Here is a 17762-nt window from a genome sequence, read left to right as displayed (position 1 = left end):
AATCATCAGGAGACTGGAATGAATTTGTTTGGGGCAAATCCTTGCCTGAGGCCAGAGCCGTCTAGTTGGGATTTTAGCAAGACCTCCTCACCTCCCTCTGAGAGTGGGATGAAATAGCGAAGTGGGAGCAGACACCTGAACAGCTACAGCAAGTCCTGTTGAGCCCATGGCAGGAGGTGAGTTTTTGTCAAGTTTCAAATTGAAACTTCCCTGCTGGCCACTGTCAAATAGAGAACAGTTCTAACAACAGTTTTCTGCAAAAAAAGCCATACAGAGATAAAAAGAAGCTGGATATATCAAAACCCAGACAGAAAAACTCTGGACTAAGAAAGAACATTTACACTTTCTACCCATCCGTGTCTCTGTAGATGAGTCAAATCCTTAAGTTTTGTCACCCGCACTTTATTAAATTGGGAAAGTGAGGAACTTAACATTCCGCAAGGAAAGAGGGCAATTTGAGACCAGGGAGAAAAAAAAGGCATCACCCCCTCCAGTGAAACCGATGTGGAGCTGCTAGCTAAAAGCCGATTGTTCAGCTCAGATGGTGACCTCAACCTATGGCCAGTTGCCAGCAGTTACTAATAAGTATGATGAGCTACAAGGGCTCCTGGACCAGAGAAGCCGGTCACATAAAGACCGACCTTTATGGCAGCACTACAATCCAGCCATATAAGCACATTCAGACTGTAAGGTCTTATCTCTAGGTCCACATGATAATCAGCTATAGACCAAACACTGGCAAATTCCACCTACTTTGCAGGCTGTCTCCCCCTTTTAATTAGAAAATATAAGGACCATGTTGGGGACTCTAGGGGTCTAAATACATTGCAGAAATTTTAAAATTATTTTTCCGGATCACGAATGGCACCATCATTACCAACTATATAATCCTCCTCTCTAAATTGACTCAGCTACCTGTGTCTGAACACACTTCTAGATGGATTCTAAGCTTTCTAACAGGAAGCAGCAGGTGAAGCCCCTTCAATTAGCACAGGTGCCCCTCCAGGGCTGTGTGCTCTTTTCTCTATATACCAATGACTGCATCTCTGAAAAGTCCCTCTGTTAAACTAAGTGCTGCAGATGATACAATAGTTATTGGTCTTATTCAAGATGATTATGAGTCTGCACGTAGATGAGAGGTAAAAGAATTGGCCCTGTGGTGCACCCAAAACAATCTGGGGCTGAACACTCTTAAAACTGTAGAGACGATACAGAATTTTAGGAGGAGCCCCCCTATTCTACCACCTCTTACAATATTACGCAACACAGAATCAACCGCAGAGACCTTCAGGTTTCTGGCTCTATTATCTCCCAGGACTTGAAATGGCGACCTAATATTAGAACGTCATTAAAAAGGCACAACGAAGAATGTCCCTCCTGCCATCAACTCAGAAAGCTCAGACTGTCCAAGGAACTGCCGATACAGTTCTGCAGAGGAATTATTGGGTTTGTCATTTGTACCTCAATAAACTGTCTGGTTTGGCATTGCAACCAACCAGGACAGGTACAGACTTCAATGGATAGTTGGGATTGCAGAAAAAACAATTGCAACCAGCCTGCCTTCCACTGAGGATCTGTATACTGCATGAACCAGAAAGAAGGCTGAGAAAATATCTGCAGACCCCTCACATCCTGGACATGGACTGCTTCAAATTCTTCCCTCAGGATGCCGCTATAGGGCACTGCATGACACAACAACCAGACACAGGGACATTTCTCTCCCCCACCCCACCCCACCCCCGTTCCATCACTCTGCTGAACATCCAATTCCCACAGCAATGTCTTAGCCCATCTTCTCATTTCTCATCTTTCCTACTATCCTCTCCTATTGGTATCTTACTATTTATCACTTGTTGTTTGTATCTTATGATTAATGATTGTAACTATGATTTATGATCTATGACCTATCACTTTGTTGTTTGATTGAGAGCTTATGCACCAGAGACAAATTCCTTGTGTGTCCAATCACATCTGGGCAATAAAGAATTATATATTTCTATTATCTGTTTATCATCTCTATCAGAATTTTCATACTGGACTGGCACAAGGTCCTCTTTCATTGATTACGCTGCATTTTCAAGTAACCTGTGTTTCTCACTTCTTCCAACTGGTCTGAGGGAGACCACCGTCCCAATGTGGCGTCACTTTTGGTGCTCCTTTCCTGGAAACACACATGTTCAGGAGACGACATCCTTAGGGGCGCAATACATGTGAAGTGGATAGCCACATGAAGGATAAATTAACCAAATCTCTTTACCAGAGGTACCAACATGTGATTGTCTTCTGATTCAATTTTGCCAGTTGCTCCAGGTAGTTCTCAACTGAACCTGCCCTCTCTCCCCATTCCTGTTGCTTTTAAGGGCTTTTTAAAAAAAATAATTATTTTATTTTCTATTTTTACAAACAACTGGGTCCATTAGTAATTCCATGGTATATACAAGCTTCTTCAAACTGAATCCAATATTACACCATCCAATACATCTCTTCTTCTGGTAAAAAACATTTTTCCACATTAAGCAAATACAATTCACTTCAGAAGGGATGTGGAGAAGGTTCAGATAGGAGTACTAGGATAGTAGATGATCTGGAAACATGTTCTATGAGGAAGAAAGGAACAATTTTGGCATGGGAGGGAGGGGAGGTAGGGAGGGAGGAAAGGCAGGAAGAATTTCTAATGTTCGTTCCTGGCTTTCCACAAGGAAACTCCTTGCCTCCAAAAATGGCATCCTCAGCAGCTGGGAGTTTTTTTTCTCTGCCATTGAATAGCTGATTTCACTGCCAAAGCCGGTTCTTTGGCAGCACTCCCTCCCTAAATCACAATCGGAGCAATAGGAATGACCCCAGATGACTCTCAGAGGACCATCCTACTTACCTGCGAAGAGGATGGTTGCAATTCACAGTAAGTATGGCTTGAGAGTTGGATCTCCATCTTTTCCTCTCAGCTGCTCAGATTTTTAAGGGTGTCTTTGTTTTAGCATCACTTTTTGAATTTATTTTGGCTTTTGACTTACATTTTAAATGTTAAACATCTGGTTGAATGCTGAACTATCCTTTGCCACTTGCTGGATTACAATGTGATTTTTTAATTTTTTTTATTCTTTTCAGAATAATAAAACACTTTCATTTTTGCCACATGGAAGTTGATTGTGCAAATGTTTCTTCTTTTGTAGTGAAAATACTTTAATTTATGCTGGTCTGTTACAGTAAGGAATCTGTATTTCACTAGCTTTTACAAGAACTTTGCTGTTTTACTGTATTTTATTTCTAAATATTTCTCTGGTCCTTTTTTCCCTTAGAAAGACAGGAACCTTTGTCTTTTCTATTCACTTTCTATTGTGGGAAAAATTATCTCATTCTCTCCTCCAGCCAGCTTGTCATGGAACAAGCTGTCCTTGATAGAAATTCCTTATGCTTTTTGGACTGTGTTAAAAATGAAAATGAAAACATTAAAAGCTTTCTTGGAAGCCTCTGAAAAAGTGCTTTTTAATCTACAAGCTTTCTTTGAAAATTTGGATAAAAGGCTTAATGAAGCAATAATAATAATAATAATAATATATCACCCTAAAGAAGACATTATACAGGCAACAGCAGAATCAGATTCGCAATTTGATTGATTGGAAATTGATTTGTTGCTGACAAGAGCTGGAGGAGAAGGAATTTTGCTGGAAAATTACAAACTTGGCAGAGAAAGCTGAAAGACCAATGAATCAAAATTTTTTAGAGATGACAGAACGGTGTGATGAACTGGACTTGCTTAAGAAAATTTATGGACTTTTTGAACAACAAATATTCTGGAGTTACCTACAACAGAGATCTACGATTCTGGGGAATGAAATGCAATTATAGGGAAAGACCTTTTTACGGACAAGTTTTATTATTAAGAATCAATCAAAGATATTTGATCCTGGACAGACCAGAGACAATGAACATAATGGTTAAGATTGAAATTGAAACTGAAGCCATTGCAGACATTCTGTGAGTAAAACACAATAGTGGATCGTTAACAGAGGCTTTGAACTTAATGTCTGTTGTTGGGTTGACTGGTTAACTGTTTCATTTTACAGTAGATAAATTATAGGTCAAATTGTTTGGGTAAATTGAGTCATAGAAACTTATATATTATATTGAGTCGTAGAAACTTATATATTGTAGACCTGCTTTGCAAAGGGGGAAAACTACTAATGTTGTAATATATTTAGCAGTATTCAATTAAGGGAGACAATTTCTTCTTTTTTAATTAATGCACTTGTTTTTGTCCTCATTAGTTTTGTTCTGTTCTTGGTTGTTTTTTGTAAATTTGTATTTTAACTCTTGAATAAAAAGTGAAAACAAAATAAAACTAAAATAAATAATAAAAGTACATCTCACTTCATCAGATACATCATGCATCACAAAAGTATACGCCTTTTAATAAAATTTGTTAGACTAAAAAGGTGCCACTAGGGTCCTCCTGATTTTGGCCTATTATAGACCAACTTGGCTCTCCTGCAGTATCTACTAGGAGAAGTGGCCCAGGTCTCTGAATAACTAGGGAGAGTCCTGGGGATATTCCTCACTTCAGATGTTGTTCCCCAAGAATTCTGTTTTGCCTTCAAGTTTAAGAAATTCTCCTGTTTGCAAAGAGGCCACCCAGAGTCCCAAATGAATGGGAGAATCCAACAAAGGAGAATATTTTTAGCTCAGGGTTGAAATATGGGATTCTTGGAGTCTCCAAACTTGGTTGCCTTCTTGCAGATGTTTCATTGCCCAAACTAGGTAACATCATCAGTGCCAGAATGGGAAAATCTATCCCAGATTGGACACGTATTGCTTAGCAGAACAAGGCATTCTGGATCGGTCTAGCCCTTTAACCTTTCTCCAATATTACTTCTGTTATAGCAAAATGACAGTTGACCCCAAAATATAGCATTACCTTTTGCTGAACATAGTCCAAAATATTCTTGAAATCCAAGTCGTCATAATAGTGCCTTATTCCATCCTGAATGCTGGAATGGAACACTGCATTCATCTGCAAAAAAGGGTCCCACAGGTGAGAGGAGTTTCCTCAAACCACTGAAGAGGTCACCCAGGTTGGGAGCCATCTACAATGCCAGCAGCTTTCACCTTTGTGGCAGCCACAAATGTCAAAACAGCATGTGCTAAATAATCAGAAGCAGTATTTACTTTAGAAGGAAGATGTTTCGACACAGTCCTGGTTCATTTCTGTAGCATCACTCTAGCATCACAGAGTCACAGAATCATAGAGTTGGAAGCACCAAAGACAGTAATTATTGTCAGGATAAATGTGTCTGGGACTTCTAATCTGCTCGATTGTTTCATAGATGGCCACGTGGTGACCTGAACCCCCCTGGGAGAATCAGGTCCTTCCTGCCCCAGCCAACCTTTGAGTCTGTCTGCTGGGGAAGCAAGGTAGAGAAGAGAGCCCAGCAGGAAACAATGAAGGCCAAGCGAAATGATTACGCTGAGACAGTTGGGTGGCCTCTGCTGCAGCCACCTTGAGTGCCCTGAAAAGGGCTGCAGCAAAATGGCAGAGAGTAATTAGGGGGAAATGCAGCTTCCTTCTCCAGCCTTGGAACGTGACTCCTTCTCTCCTGAGCTGAAAAAGAGCAGACAGACTCGGTCCAGGTCCTCCGGCCCAGAGGCATAATCAGGGCATCTATGAACAAAGAGAAGGCAAAAGGATGAGTCGAAATGCCAGGGCCCGACTCTCTCCGGCACTCCTGGCCTTCCATCAATATCATTAGGTCTTCTCACCAGTGGCAAGACGATCAAGAGCAGGTCAATGTAACCTCAGGGCTGGGACACAATTGGGTGTCTCTTGGTCTACATGGGTGGGCTTTGTATGCCAATGTGGCCAAAAAGTGGGAGGCGGGTAAGATCCCTCCTATAGGAGGAGCCCTATAGCGCTCAGCGCCAGCCCTCCACTAGGGATTCTGAGGCAGCCAGATTAGGACCCTGCTCCTTCTAAAAAAGGGGGACCGGCTTGTGTATGTGTCTATACATTAAGAGAGAGAATGTATTTGTATGTGGGAATGCAAGAAAAAAAGAAGGTGGCAGGGGAGAAAGGAGGAAAGCAGGAAGCCTCAAACAAAATCAGCTTGGGGGTTGCAGGGGACAATTGGCAGCCATGACTCAGACACCAAGGGCTCAGGAGTGGGGCAGAACCTGGCCACTAGGCCATTCCCAGAAGCAGCAGAACTGGGTAGCTTGTGATGAAGTCTTACCCACTCCAGCCAAAAACAGAGATGTCAAATTGGCTGCAATGACTAGGCAGCTGGAAAACAAAAGCGAAAACCAGCCAGCCAGCTGCAAAGCCAGCCCAAGCTAGGATGGTGAAAGGAAGGCTAAAGAGTGACTGGATCTCAGGCTGGGTAATTTCCCCATAGCCCACAGCTAGAGATCAGCCAAGGACAGGCAGAGGCAAGTCAAACCTACCTCCAGAAAAAAGAAAAGGAAGAAGAGTTTATCAATACTCAGTAACCGTAGATAAGGAATCTCTAAAACGATACAGAACACCTACAGAAATTCGTAGAACCTGCTAGACAGCCTGAAATAGTTATAGCTCCCATCAGGTGACAATATTTGGGGGAAGGAAGCAGAAGCCAGTGCAGTGTGTGCAACACAGATGCTACATGGGCACATTCCGGACTAGTTGAAGTTTCCAGGGCAGCCCCATGTAGAATGTTTTGCAGTAATCCAGATGAGAGGTGACCAAGGCATGGTTGACTGTAAGCAAGGCCTCCAGGTCCAGGACAGGGTGCAAATGGTGCACCAGACAAATCTGTGCAAAGGCACCCTCTCCAGCCACAGCTGTCACTTGCTCTCTAAGCAGGAGTTTGTAGCTGGAGCCACAGCAGCACGGTCTTTGGAGCGCCCCAGCCCTGGTATAACGTTCCTGTAGCTGTGTGGGCACAGCTGTGAAGGGGGTTGGTGGTTTTTGGAAGATGCTGAGAGCCTACCACTGGCCTCCAGAGCAGGCAGATATTGTGGAAGAAAGTAACACCGATGCATTTGCTCAACAACTGCAGCAAGAGCTGCAAACTGATACATGGTTTGTGACACATCAAGAAGAGCTAACCATGAGGGAGCTGTTGGCGTGGAAGGGAGATGAACTGTATGTCCCAGACAGTCTGCGACTGCAAGTCCTGGAGTGCAGCCATGATGCCAAGTGAGCTGGCTATTTTGGGTTCTTAAAAATTCTGCATCTTTCTAATCACCAGTTCTGGTGGCTGAGGATTAAAAAGGACATTGAGGGCTATGTGAAAAGCTGTGCAGTTTGGACCGCCAGCAAGAGACTATCAGGAAAAAGCCCATGGCTATTGCAGTAGGTCGCTGACCTTGCCAGACCCTGGGAGGAGATAGCCATGGAGTTTATCGTGGAACTACCGGAGAGTGTGTGTCTCTGTGTGTGTGTGGGAAACACCATGATTTGGATTGTGGTAGACTTGTTCTGCAAGCAAGCCCATTTCATTGCATGTTCCGGGCTCCCCTCATTCCCAAAACTAGCGAAATTGTTTCTACTCATTGCCAGTTCTGGTGGCCAAAGATGAAAAAAGACATTGAGGCCTATGTGAAAAGCTGTGCAGTTTGCGCAGCCAGCAAGAGACTATCAGGGCTATTGCAGTAGGTCGCTGACCCAGTCAGACCCTGGGAGGAGATAGCCATGGACTTTATCGTGAAACTACCTGAGAGTGGGGGAAACACCATGATTTGGACTGTGGTAGACTTGTTCTCCAAGCAAGCCCATTTCATCGCAAGTTTTGGACTCCCCTCAGGCCAAAAGCTAGCAAAATTATTCTTAAAGCAAAACTACTGGCTGCACAGAGTACCAAGCGCATCATCTCAGTCTGAGGAATCCAGTTTTATTGCTAGGTTCTGGCCGGAGTTGGTGAGGATTGGCTTAGTTTGGCTTTTCATCTCAGTACGAATGGGGCCACAGAATGAGCCAACACGATGGTGGAACAATACCTGTGTTGCTATGTCAACTACCAGCAAACTAACTGGGCAGGGTTCCTGCTGTTTGTGGAGGTGGTGTACAACAGTGCAGTGCACAGTAGCACCCATTTCAGCCCCTTTAAATTAGCCATGGGAGTTGAGTTTGTGCCCATACCAGAATGCCCTCAGGAGCCTACCTTCTTGGGCCCCTTAACTGAATGTGTAGATTCGTTCCAATGGGTTTGGAACAATGCAAAGAAAGTTTTAGCCAAAACAGCAGAGCCGGAAAAAACAGGCAGACAAAGAAACATTCTATGTAGGAGATAAAATGTATCTATCCACTAAATACCACAAGTTGAGACAAACTTGCAAAAAGTTAGTCCAATGGAAAGGTTACCCAATGTCAGAGGCTAGATAGGTAAAGGCACACGATGTGAAAGCGGATTGCTTAGTGGAGCAATTCCATACTAAGTACCCCCGGAAGCCAGGGCCCTTGGAAGAGAAAGTTAACAATTAATGATGTGTATTCATTGTTTTCCAGGTTCTCCCAACTCTGTAAGGGAGCCAGCCTGTCAAGCTAAGAAGACTGCTTGCATCAGAACTGCTATGCTGCTTCTAGCTTGCCTACAGTTGTGAGGGGGAGGGGACAATTTGGAATGCACTGGTGGATTTTATCCATATGAGAACCAAGGTGACTGGAGGGATGTTGTGGTGAACAGAGATGTTCTTCTCATAACAATTGCCTGAGGATTAATTGAACAATGTGACCTGACCTGTCAGAGAGGGGAGGGAAAGGTTTACTCTTTTAATTATCCTTTTCCTGCCATATTGCCAGAGCTGGTTTTCAACTCTTTAATGCCGGTATACTGTATCCAATAAAGTTTTGCATTAGAGATTGGAATGGTTCTGGTGTATTTACTTCATTGGAATACTTAGCCGGAACATTGACAGGAAATCTTCTAAGTGTACAATATCCAGATGCATAAAATTGAGGACAAAGCAGAAGATATCTGCCTGCTATTTTAAAAAAAACCAAGAAATCTTCTACAAAGATGCTAAAAATGACAAGTGGGGATTTCTCCCTTCCCCAAATAGGCTTACAGCTTACTCCACAGCATTAATTTAAGGAAAATCACAAACTGGCTGAAGTGATCTTGGTAGGTCTATGGGGGTTCTCAGTCATCCAGGTCATGGTTGTCCAGAAAGTGCTTTTCTCCGAAACAGCAACTGGATTTTCTTGATTTTTCTTGAAGAAGCTTCACTTCCCATCCAAGAAACTTCTTCACTTCTAACTACCTGATGGAGAATGGAAGGGATTTATCCTCTTTGCAGTCAGCCAGTCCTTAACACTCTGGAGGTTGTTGAAACCAACTGGGGGTTAATCTGTCCTCAGAGACACCTGAATCACAGCGCAACCAAGTCTGGAACCATCTGCTGAAAGGACTGCATTGTATATGGGATATAAGTGGTGTTGTCTCCCTCCCTCTCTGTTGAGAGAGGGCTGTCCAATGTTAACACAGGTAGCCTCTTTCACTCCTCTTTCAAACCAGAATGTGGACCTTGCTGTCTTCAAAATATGGCTCTTTTCTTTCAGGTGCAGAAGGATTGCTGAATCCAGATACACAACATGCGGCTATCCTAACTGGGCCATTGTCAAATCCACAAAAAGGTGCAGTAAGATTCCACAATAGACAGAAGAAGAAAACAAAAAATGGAGCAACATTGTCATTCTATATGTTGCAGGAATGTTGGAAAAGCTCAGGAGGCTTTTTCAACAAATACAACATACGTGCAAACTTTAAACCCAGGAACACATTAAGACAGAAATTTATCCACCCCAAGGACAAAACACCCAGATACAAACAGAGCAATATTGTATATGCAGTCCAATGCAGCAAGGGATGTGCAGAATTGTACATTGAGAAACAAAACAGCCACTACACAACTGCATGGCACAACACAGGGAACCAACGCATCAGGATGGGATTCAGGAGTCTTTCTTCTAAAGTGTTAGCTTTAGTGTCATCTTGGTGTCATCTTCAAGTTTGATGAATTCCCCTTCTGTCCCCTCATCTAAATCGTTTAGGAAGATGTTGAAGAGTACTGGGTCTAAAATGGGACCTTGTGGTACCCCATTGCTTACTTCCCTCCATGTAGATGTAGTTCCATTGAGGACTATATATTGAGTGCAGTTACGAATCCATCTGGTAGTGATGCTATCCCACATTTTTTCTAGCTTACTAAGAAGTAGGTTGTGGTCTACTTTGTCAAGTAGACAAAGTAGTTGCCTTAGGTAAAGTCCAAATATACTATGTCCACAGCATTTGCTAATCCACCAATTTAGTCACTTTATCAAAGAATACAGTAATGCTCTGTTTTTGACAAACCTATATTGGCTACTACTCACTGGAGAAGAGCCTAATGCTGGGAAAGATTGAGGGCAAGAGAAGAAGGGGACGACAGAGAATGAGGTGGCTGGATGGAGTCACTGAAGCAGGAGGCGTGAGCTTAAAAGGACTCCAGGAGATGGTAGAGGACAGGAAGGCCTGGAGGAACGTTGTCCATAGGGTCGCGACACGACTTCGCAGCTAACAACAACATATTGGCTACTGGTTATAATTTTGTTTGCTTCTAGGTGTTTGCAGATTTGTTGTTTAATTTTCTTTTCCAGAATTTTCCCAGGTATTGATGTCAGGCTGATTGGTCTCTAGCTTCTTGAATCTGGTTTCTAATCCCGCCCCCCCTTTTTTTTGAAGCTGGGAACCACATCAGCTCTTTTCCAGCACTCGTGTAGTTCCCCAGTGCTCTAGGATCTTTGAAATCTATGGTTCAGTGGTTCAGAGGTCACATCTGACAGCTCCTTCAGGATTCTGGGATGTAACCCATCTGGTCCTGGCAATCTGAACTCATCTAGAGCAGACCAGTATTCCCTTATTACTTTTCTGCCCATTTCGACTTGTATTCCTAATCCGTCTTTTATGGTTCTGCTACCATTGGACTATTTTTCCCTTTTTGTGTAAAGGCAGATGCAAATAATGAATGGTGCCCTCCCCCTTTCCAAAGTGTCTCCTGTCATAGGAGTGACTGACCCAGAGAGCTTACCTGCTTCTCGAAGATGATTTCAACCAACAGCAGCAGCAACTCAATGATGAAGATGGCCAGGAGGACCCAGAAGAACTAGGCAAGAGACAGAAAGGTGGGTGGGAACCCAAAGTCATTAAAACAGGGACGTGCACGCTCATTCTTTAGCATTGCTGTGGCATTAGAACCATGTTGATCACCTTCCTAAAATACAAACAAGTTGCAGAAAGAACCTTTTGCTTCCTCCAATGGGCAGGAGATGCCACAGAAGATGCCCCAAAGCCAAATCCTTTTATGATAATTTCAGCTTGTTAAAGAGCATTAGCTGCTGGATTCGGAGGATTTCTTTCTTTCTCTCTTTGACAAGTGGACTCCATAAGCTTTCTGACAAACAGTCTTGAGATGGAAGAGCATATATGAAATATAAATCAAATGCCCCCCACCCCAAAGGCATGTGCTTTAGTGTCAGGTGTGAAAGACCAGGTCCACACAATTAAACCGATTTGCTGCTAAAGCCTATGCACAGGACTCTTCTCAACCAATGGTGGATAAAATTGCATAAGGGTTAACGGTATTCAAAGGAGTTGGACTCTATTTGATTGTGGCTTCCCTCCCTCGGGCTCTGTCATTTCTTCTCCTACATTTAGGTTTCCAAATTACTGCAATGAATTACTTTTAATAATCTATTGAATTTAATAGAGTGTATTAAATTTAATACACATTGAATGAAGTGCTGCAATATTATTACGTTTGTAGGGGCCGACGGTGTCTGGCAGCAGCCGCAACCCACCAGCTCCTTGGCACAGCGCAGGTAAGTCCGAGCATGGAGGCAGAGGTGGGAGGGAGGCAGGCGATCTGGATATGCTGTGTGACCTCCTAGCTCGCGCCAGCCTCTCACGAGAGTCCCGCAAACTAGGCAGCTGCGCAGCACATCCAGATCTCCTGCCTCCCCCACCCCCGTGCCTCTGCCTCTACCTGCCGGTGTCACCGTGTGCGCCTCCCACGAGCCACGTGCTGTGCAGCATGTCCAGATTGGCTGCCTCCTCGTGTATCTGCCTCCTGCCAGTGCCGCCACACGCTCGGATCACTGCCTGCCCCCCACCTGCCTCCATGCTCGGACTTACCTGTACTGCACGGGCTGCAGCTGCTAGACACTGTTGGCCCCCGCATGCTCACTGCCTCCTATGCTGGCCATGCCCACCCCCAGGCTTAGTTTGGGGGTAGGGCTTATATTAGGAGCATGCTAAAAAAATCAGGCTAGGGTTTATTTTCTGGGTGGGTCTTATTTTCCTGAGTGGAATGTGATTGCAATGTATTTACAATATTTATTAACAATAATAATAAGACGAGGGGGTCAACTTATTTCCCAAAGCAGCAGAAGGCAAGACAAGAAACAATGGATGGAAACTAATCAAGGAGAAAAACAACCTGGAATTAAGGAGAATTCCAAACAGTGAGGACAATTATTCAGTGGAACGGGTTGCCTTCAGAAGCTGTGGGTGCTCCATCGCTGGAGGCTCTTAAGAAGACTGGTCTGGAATGGTATAGGGGTCTCCTGCTTGAGAAGGGCGTTGAACTAGAAAACCTTCAAGATCCTTTCCAACTTTGTTATTCTGTTATTTTTATTTGGTTTTTGATTTTGTTGAGAACTACCCAGAGTTAATTAGGTGAGACAGGAAATTATATAAATTGAAAAACAAAGAAACAGGTTTTTAATTACTGTGACTTTGGTATAAAAGTTATTGGAGATTGATGCATTTAGCAATATTTGAAAATACAGATTATGGTATCAAAGCAAAATCTAAAAGGCTGTCAGGCCCAAACAATTAGATGCACATGTGAAGTTCAATTAACTATATTATTGCTCCTGCCTATAACACAGGAATCTTCTCAGACTACTGGTTTGCATCTGGGCTAGACTAAATAAGGTTCAAATGCATTTAAGGGAGGGCGTTTGAACTTTGCCCTCTTGTGCCTGCATACAGATTCCAGACTAATTCCCCACTTGACTCCTTCCCCTGGCCCGGCTGGTCTCTCTCCATCAAAGGTTTTAACAAGTAACAGCTCTGCTGCTGGAAACTGCAAGGAGACCTGGAATGTGCAGGACACCGTGGAGCCAAAAGGATAGTATCCAAGATTCCCTGAAATGATGTCAATCAAAGTGAGACTCTAAATTCAACATATTTCCATTTAAATTTGTTTATTTTGGGTTAGTAAAGAATAGAATAGAGCTGGAAGGGACCTTAGAGGTCTTCTAGCCCAGCCCCCCGCTCAAGCAGGAGAACCTACACCATCTCAAACAAGTGACTGTCCAGTCTCTTCTTAAAAACCTCCAGTGATGGAGCACCCACGATTTCTGAAGGCAAGCTTGTTCCGCTGGTTAATTGTCCTCACTGTCAGGAAGTTTCTCCTTAATTCCAGGTTGCTTCTCTCCTTGATTAGTTTCCAACCACTATTTCTTGTCCTGCCCTCTGGTGCTTTGGAGAACAGTTTGATGCAATAATCATGCAAGACCCTGCTGTGGCACCTGGTGTCTGAAAAAAACTGCTTTTAGATTTTGAGGAAGACTATGCAGCAAAGTATTTCGCAGTTTACTTTCCAGCGTGGGTCATGAGGACTCACCTGGGCAGGTGAGCATGATGGGAAACCATCTCAGGATGTTATAAAACAGGGGAAAAAAACCTAGAATTAAGTTCAAGCTATTAACAGATTCAAAAGATAGAGGGGGCTTCTCCCTGCCAGATTTGAAACTTTATTTTGAAGCTGCTGCTTTTTGCTGGTTGAGAGATTGGTTTGTGTTAGAGAATACAGATGTATTAGATTTGGAAGGTTTTGACAATGTATTTGGATGGCATGCATATTTATGGTACGATAAGACAAAGGTCCACAAAGGTTTTAAAATCATATAATTAGAAAGTCATTGATTAATGTGTGGATGAGATATAAAGACCTGTTAGAAAGTAAAACACGCAGGTGGATTTCACCGTTAGAGGCTAAGGCCCAGAAAAGGTCAAATATGGGAACTGTTAAGGAATTTGTCGTGCAGAGGTCTCCTTGTGCTACCAAAGAGTTGCACAGACAAGGAAGGGCACTGAGAGCAGTAAAAGTCACACAAGAATACACTGAGTTATAAAAACAAAAAGTACTTTACTTGAAGGTGGTGTAAGAACAAAAATGCACAGTCAAAAATAAACAGTCCAGGTCATAAACAATAGCAACAGTCCAAGGAGTAATCCAAACACAAAGTCTTCTTACCAGTCCAGAGGTCAATACACAGTTCAGGTTTACAACAGTAGTAAACCAACAGCAGAGCAAAAACAGTAGTAGTAGAGAGCAGTGAATTCAGAGAGAGAGAGAGAGAGAGAAGCTACGTTCCTAGCTTCCTCTTATGGCCATGAGAACACTTACACACCCATTGGCCAATTAACTTCTTAAAGACATAGCATTATGGTTAATATATTTTCAACCCAACATTGTAGGCTAACACCATATGCCTAACATTCTCCCCTTTGGGTAGAATAATATATAACTCTTACAATCTTATGCACATTCTTTCACAATTAGCATTGTGTTTCACAGCACTTCGTACCTTCGTAAAATGGTCTGCAATATTTACATCAGATGAACAATACTCCAGCTGTATTAACTTATCTTTGACACATTGTCTGACATTTAAATAACGAAGATCAGTATGTTTAGATCTTGTTCTTACTGCAGCATTATTAGCCATCTTTATCGCAGCTTGATTGTCCTCATATACAATGAATGGATCCTTTACATTTAAACCCATATCTAACAATAATTGTTTGTACACTAGCAGTTCTGTACATAACACTGATAAACATGAAAATTCAGCCTCCATTGTAGACAAGCTTATGTGCTTTTTTCTAATGGACTTAAAGTAGTTGCCCTCAGACTGGGTGCAAACACCTCGTCATAATCCTCAGTAGTTTGGGCAAAACCTTGTGCAACCAAACGTGCCTTATGGGTTATAGTTCCGTCTACACCCTTCTTTATTTTATATATCCATTTGCAACCTATAGCTTGCTCACCAGGTGGCAGTTTTGCTTTCTCATAGACCTTAAGATCCTGCAAAGACTTCAACTCCCTGTTCATTGCAGCTTTCCATGATGCCTGTTTCTTTTCAGGATACATCCTGATCTCATCATAGTTAGATGGCTCTGAACTAACTTGACATACTATACTTGCTTCATAGCGATCAGGTGGATGTCTGATGCGCGTTGAACGCCAAGGAATTACAGGGCTTTAAATTTCTGACTCCTTTCCTTCCTCTGATTCATCTATTATCTCCCCTATCTCCTCTTCATCTTTTATATTTACAGGAGATGTATTATCATTACTAGTTATGTTATCAGAGGAGTCCTCAAACACTAGAGGATCAGTATTAACAGTTCCTTGCTCTAACCTATCCCAACCAACGTGCTCAAGGAATTTTGCACTCGCACTATTATATACATTAGTTGTGCCCTGTTCCCAGAAACGATAGGATCTGTGGTTAGCTTCGTAACCTACGAAGTATAATTGCCTATCCCTATGTTGGCCTTTACTCCTGAGTTGTGCAGGAATGTGGACCCAAGCTGGGGTGCCAAATGTGTACAGGTAATCAAGGTTTGGTCTTCTACCATGCCATATTGTGTATGGTATTTTACCAGTAGAAGTATTAACAACTATATTCAGAACATGGTTTGCACATTTTGCTGCCTCCCCCCACAGTCTATCTGTTAAGCCTGAATCTTTTAACATGGTTCTCATCATGGCTTGTAACGTTTGCCCACGTCTCTCAACAAATGCATTATGTTGAGGCCTATAAGGGGCTGAACGTTTATGCTCAATGCCAGCAGATTGTAGCATATCAACAAAGCGCTTATTTGTAAATTCAGTACCATTATCAGTAATTATGCACTGAACCTTTCTCTTTGTTTTTCTCTCTACAAACTTCAGCCAGTTTGCAAATTGTTGGAAAGTGTCTGCCTTTGACTTAAGCAGATAACAAAATCCATATCGAGAGTAGTGGTCCAGGATACTTAAAATATAACATGACCCTCCTAAACTTGGTTTCATGGGTCCAATTAAATCAGTAAACACAACTTCCAAAGGTGCAGTTGTTTTGAAACTGTTTAACCTGTTTGCAGGAATTGCCTTACTCTTTTCCTGACTACAGGCATTGCAATTCAAATACTTACTACATGGCTTCAGTTTAATTCCTTCTACTAACTCAACTGTTTTACGTAGTGAATTAAAGTTCACATGCCCTAACCGCCTATGCAATAAATGTATGTAGTCATCATGTGGTTTCTTGTTCTCACATATCGAGTTAGCTTTTACTGTACTAACCTGGTTACTTGTGAGAACGAATAAACCATTTTTCAAATTAGCAGTTACACAGGTTCCATTCCTCTCAATAGTGCATTGCTCCCCTCTGAATGTTACCACAAACCCAACTTTAACCAATTCCCTTACAGATAACAGGTTGAATCTTAGTTTAGGTATATATAACATAGGTAACTGTTCATCAATGCATGGACAATAGGAATTACCTTCACCAGAGGCCTTCATCCTCCAACCGTTGGCTAGTGAAACATATTGGTTGCTGTTTTTCATAGTAACAAACCTATCCTTCACTTTAGTAATGCATTGTGAAGCCCCACTATCAACAACCCACAATTCATTATTTCTGGATGTTGATTCACCAGAAATAGCCAAACCAATGCCCTTTTTAGCCTTCCTACTGCTATTCACATTCTGTTTTTTACCCTTTCTACAGTATTTGGAACCAAGTGGCTGAAATATAAGGATATATTGGTACAAGAAGGAGACCAATTTAAGATAAAAACATATGAGCAGATGAAAGATAATGTTGATGATTGGTTTCAATATTACCAAATGAATGAAGTGTATAAAATGGATAAAAAAGAGGTTTTCAAATAGAGAAATCCAAATTGGAAACATTACTGTTAGATACAAAATCAAAGAATCTTTCCAAGATGTATAATTTATTGCTGGAGTGGCACACGGAAGATGAACAAGTGAAATCAGTGATGATTGATTGGGCTAATGATGTGGGGCATAACATTACGATGGAGGACTGGGAGAGGATGTGGAAAAAGGATATTAAGTTTACAGCATGCAATGTTTTGAAAGAAAATATGATGAAGATGATGTATAGGTGGTATTTAACACCGGTTAAGCTTGCAAAAATTTATCATACACATGATAATAAATGCTGGAAATGTAAAGCTGTAGAAGGAACTTTTTACCACATGTGGTGGACTTGCCCCATAGTAAAAGACTTCTGGGAAAAGATCTATAATGAATTAAAGAAAGTGTTGAAAAACACATTTATTAAGAAACCAGAAGCCTTCTTATTGGCTATAGTCGGAAAAGAAATTCCCAAAAAAGATGTTACTCTCTTTTTGTATGCCACAACAGCGGCGAGAATTTTGATAGCCAAGAATTGGAAGACACAAGAAATACCAACGGTGGAAGAATGGCAGATGAAAATGATGGACTATATGGAACTCGCTGAGCTGACCGGGAGAATCCGTGACCAGGGTGAAGAGTCGGTGGAAGAAGGTCTGAAGAAATTCAAGGACTACTTGAAGAAATACTGTTATATTAACTAGTTTGAAATGGACTTGAAAGTGCTTATAGGTTGTAGTTTTAGAGTTTAATGTTTAGTATTAAGGATAATATGAAATAATGATTATTAAATGATAAGAAATTAA

The 17762-nt window shown here is 42.1% G+C and overlaps 2 protein-coding genes across 5 annotated transcripts in view; one reads left to right on the top strand and one right to left on the bottom strand.

Annotated features, from left to right (window-relative positions):
* Nucleotides 1–17762, top strand: part of BOLA3 (bolA family member 3) — a 460366-nt gene that overhangs the window by 138191 nt on the left and 304413 nt on the right. The gene's annotated exons all lie outside the window — the stretch shown is intronic.
* LOC310643907 (tetraspanin-15-like) overlaps nucleotides 1–17762 on the bottom strand; it is a 73310-nt gene that overhangs the window by 12548 nt on the left and 43000 nt on the right. For all 4 annotated transcript variants that reach the window (XM_083368584.1, XM_083368587.1, XM_083368586.1 and 1 more), the window contains exons 3-4: nucleotides 11038–11112; nucleotides 4913–5008 (exon numbers count right to left, since the gene is read on the bottom strand). In XM_083368584.1, coding sequence (XP_083224710.1) covers nucleotides 4913–5008; nucleotides 11038–11112 — 171 coding nt within the window. The remainder of the gene's footprint in view (nucleotides 1–4912; nucleotides 5009–11037; nucleotides 11113–17762) is intronic.

This window comes from Vipera ursinii (assembly GCF_947247035.1).
Source record: "Vipera ursinii genome assembly, chromosome: 8".
Lineage (NCBI taxonomy): Eukaryota > Metazoa > Chordata > Lepidosauria > Squamata > Viperidae > Vipera > Vipera ursinii.
This window is presented reverse-complemented; position numbering and strand designations above follow the sequence as displayed.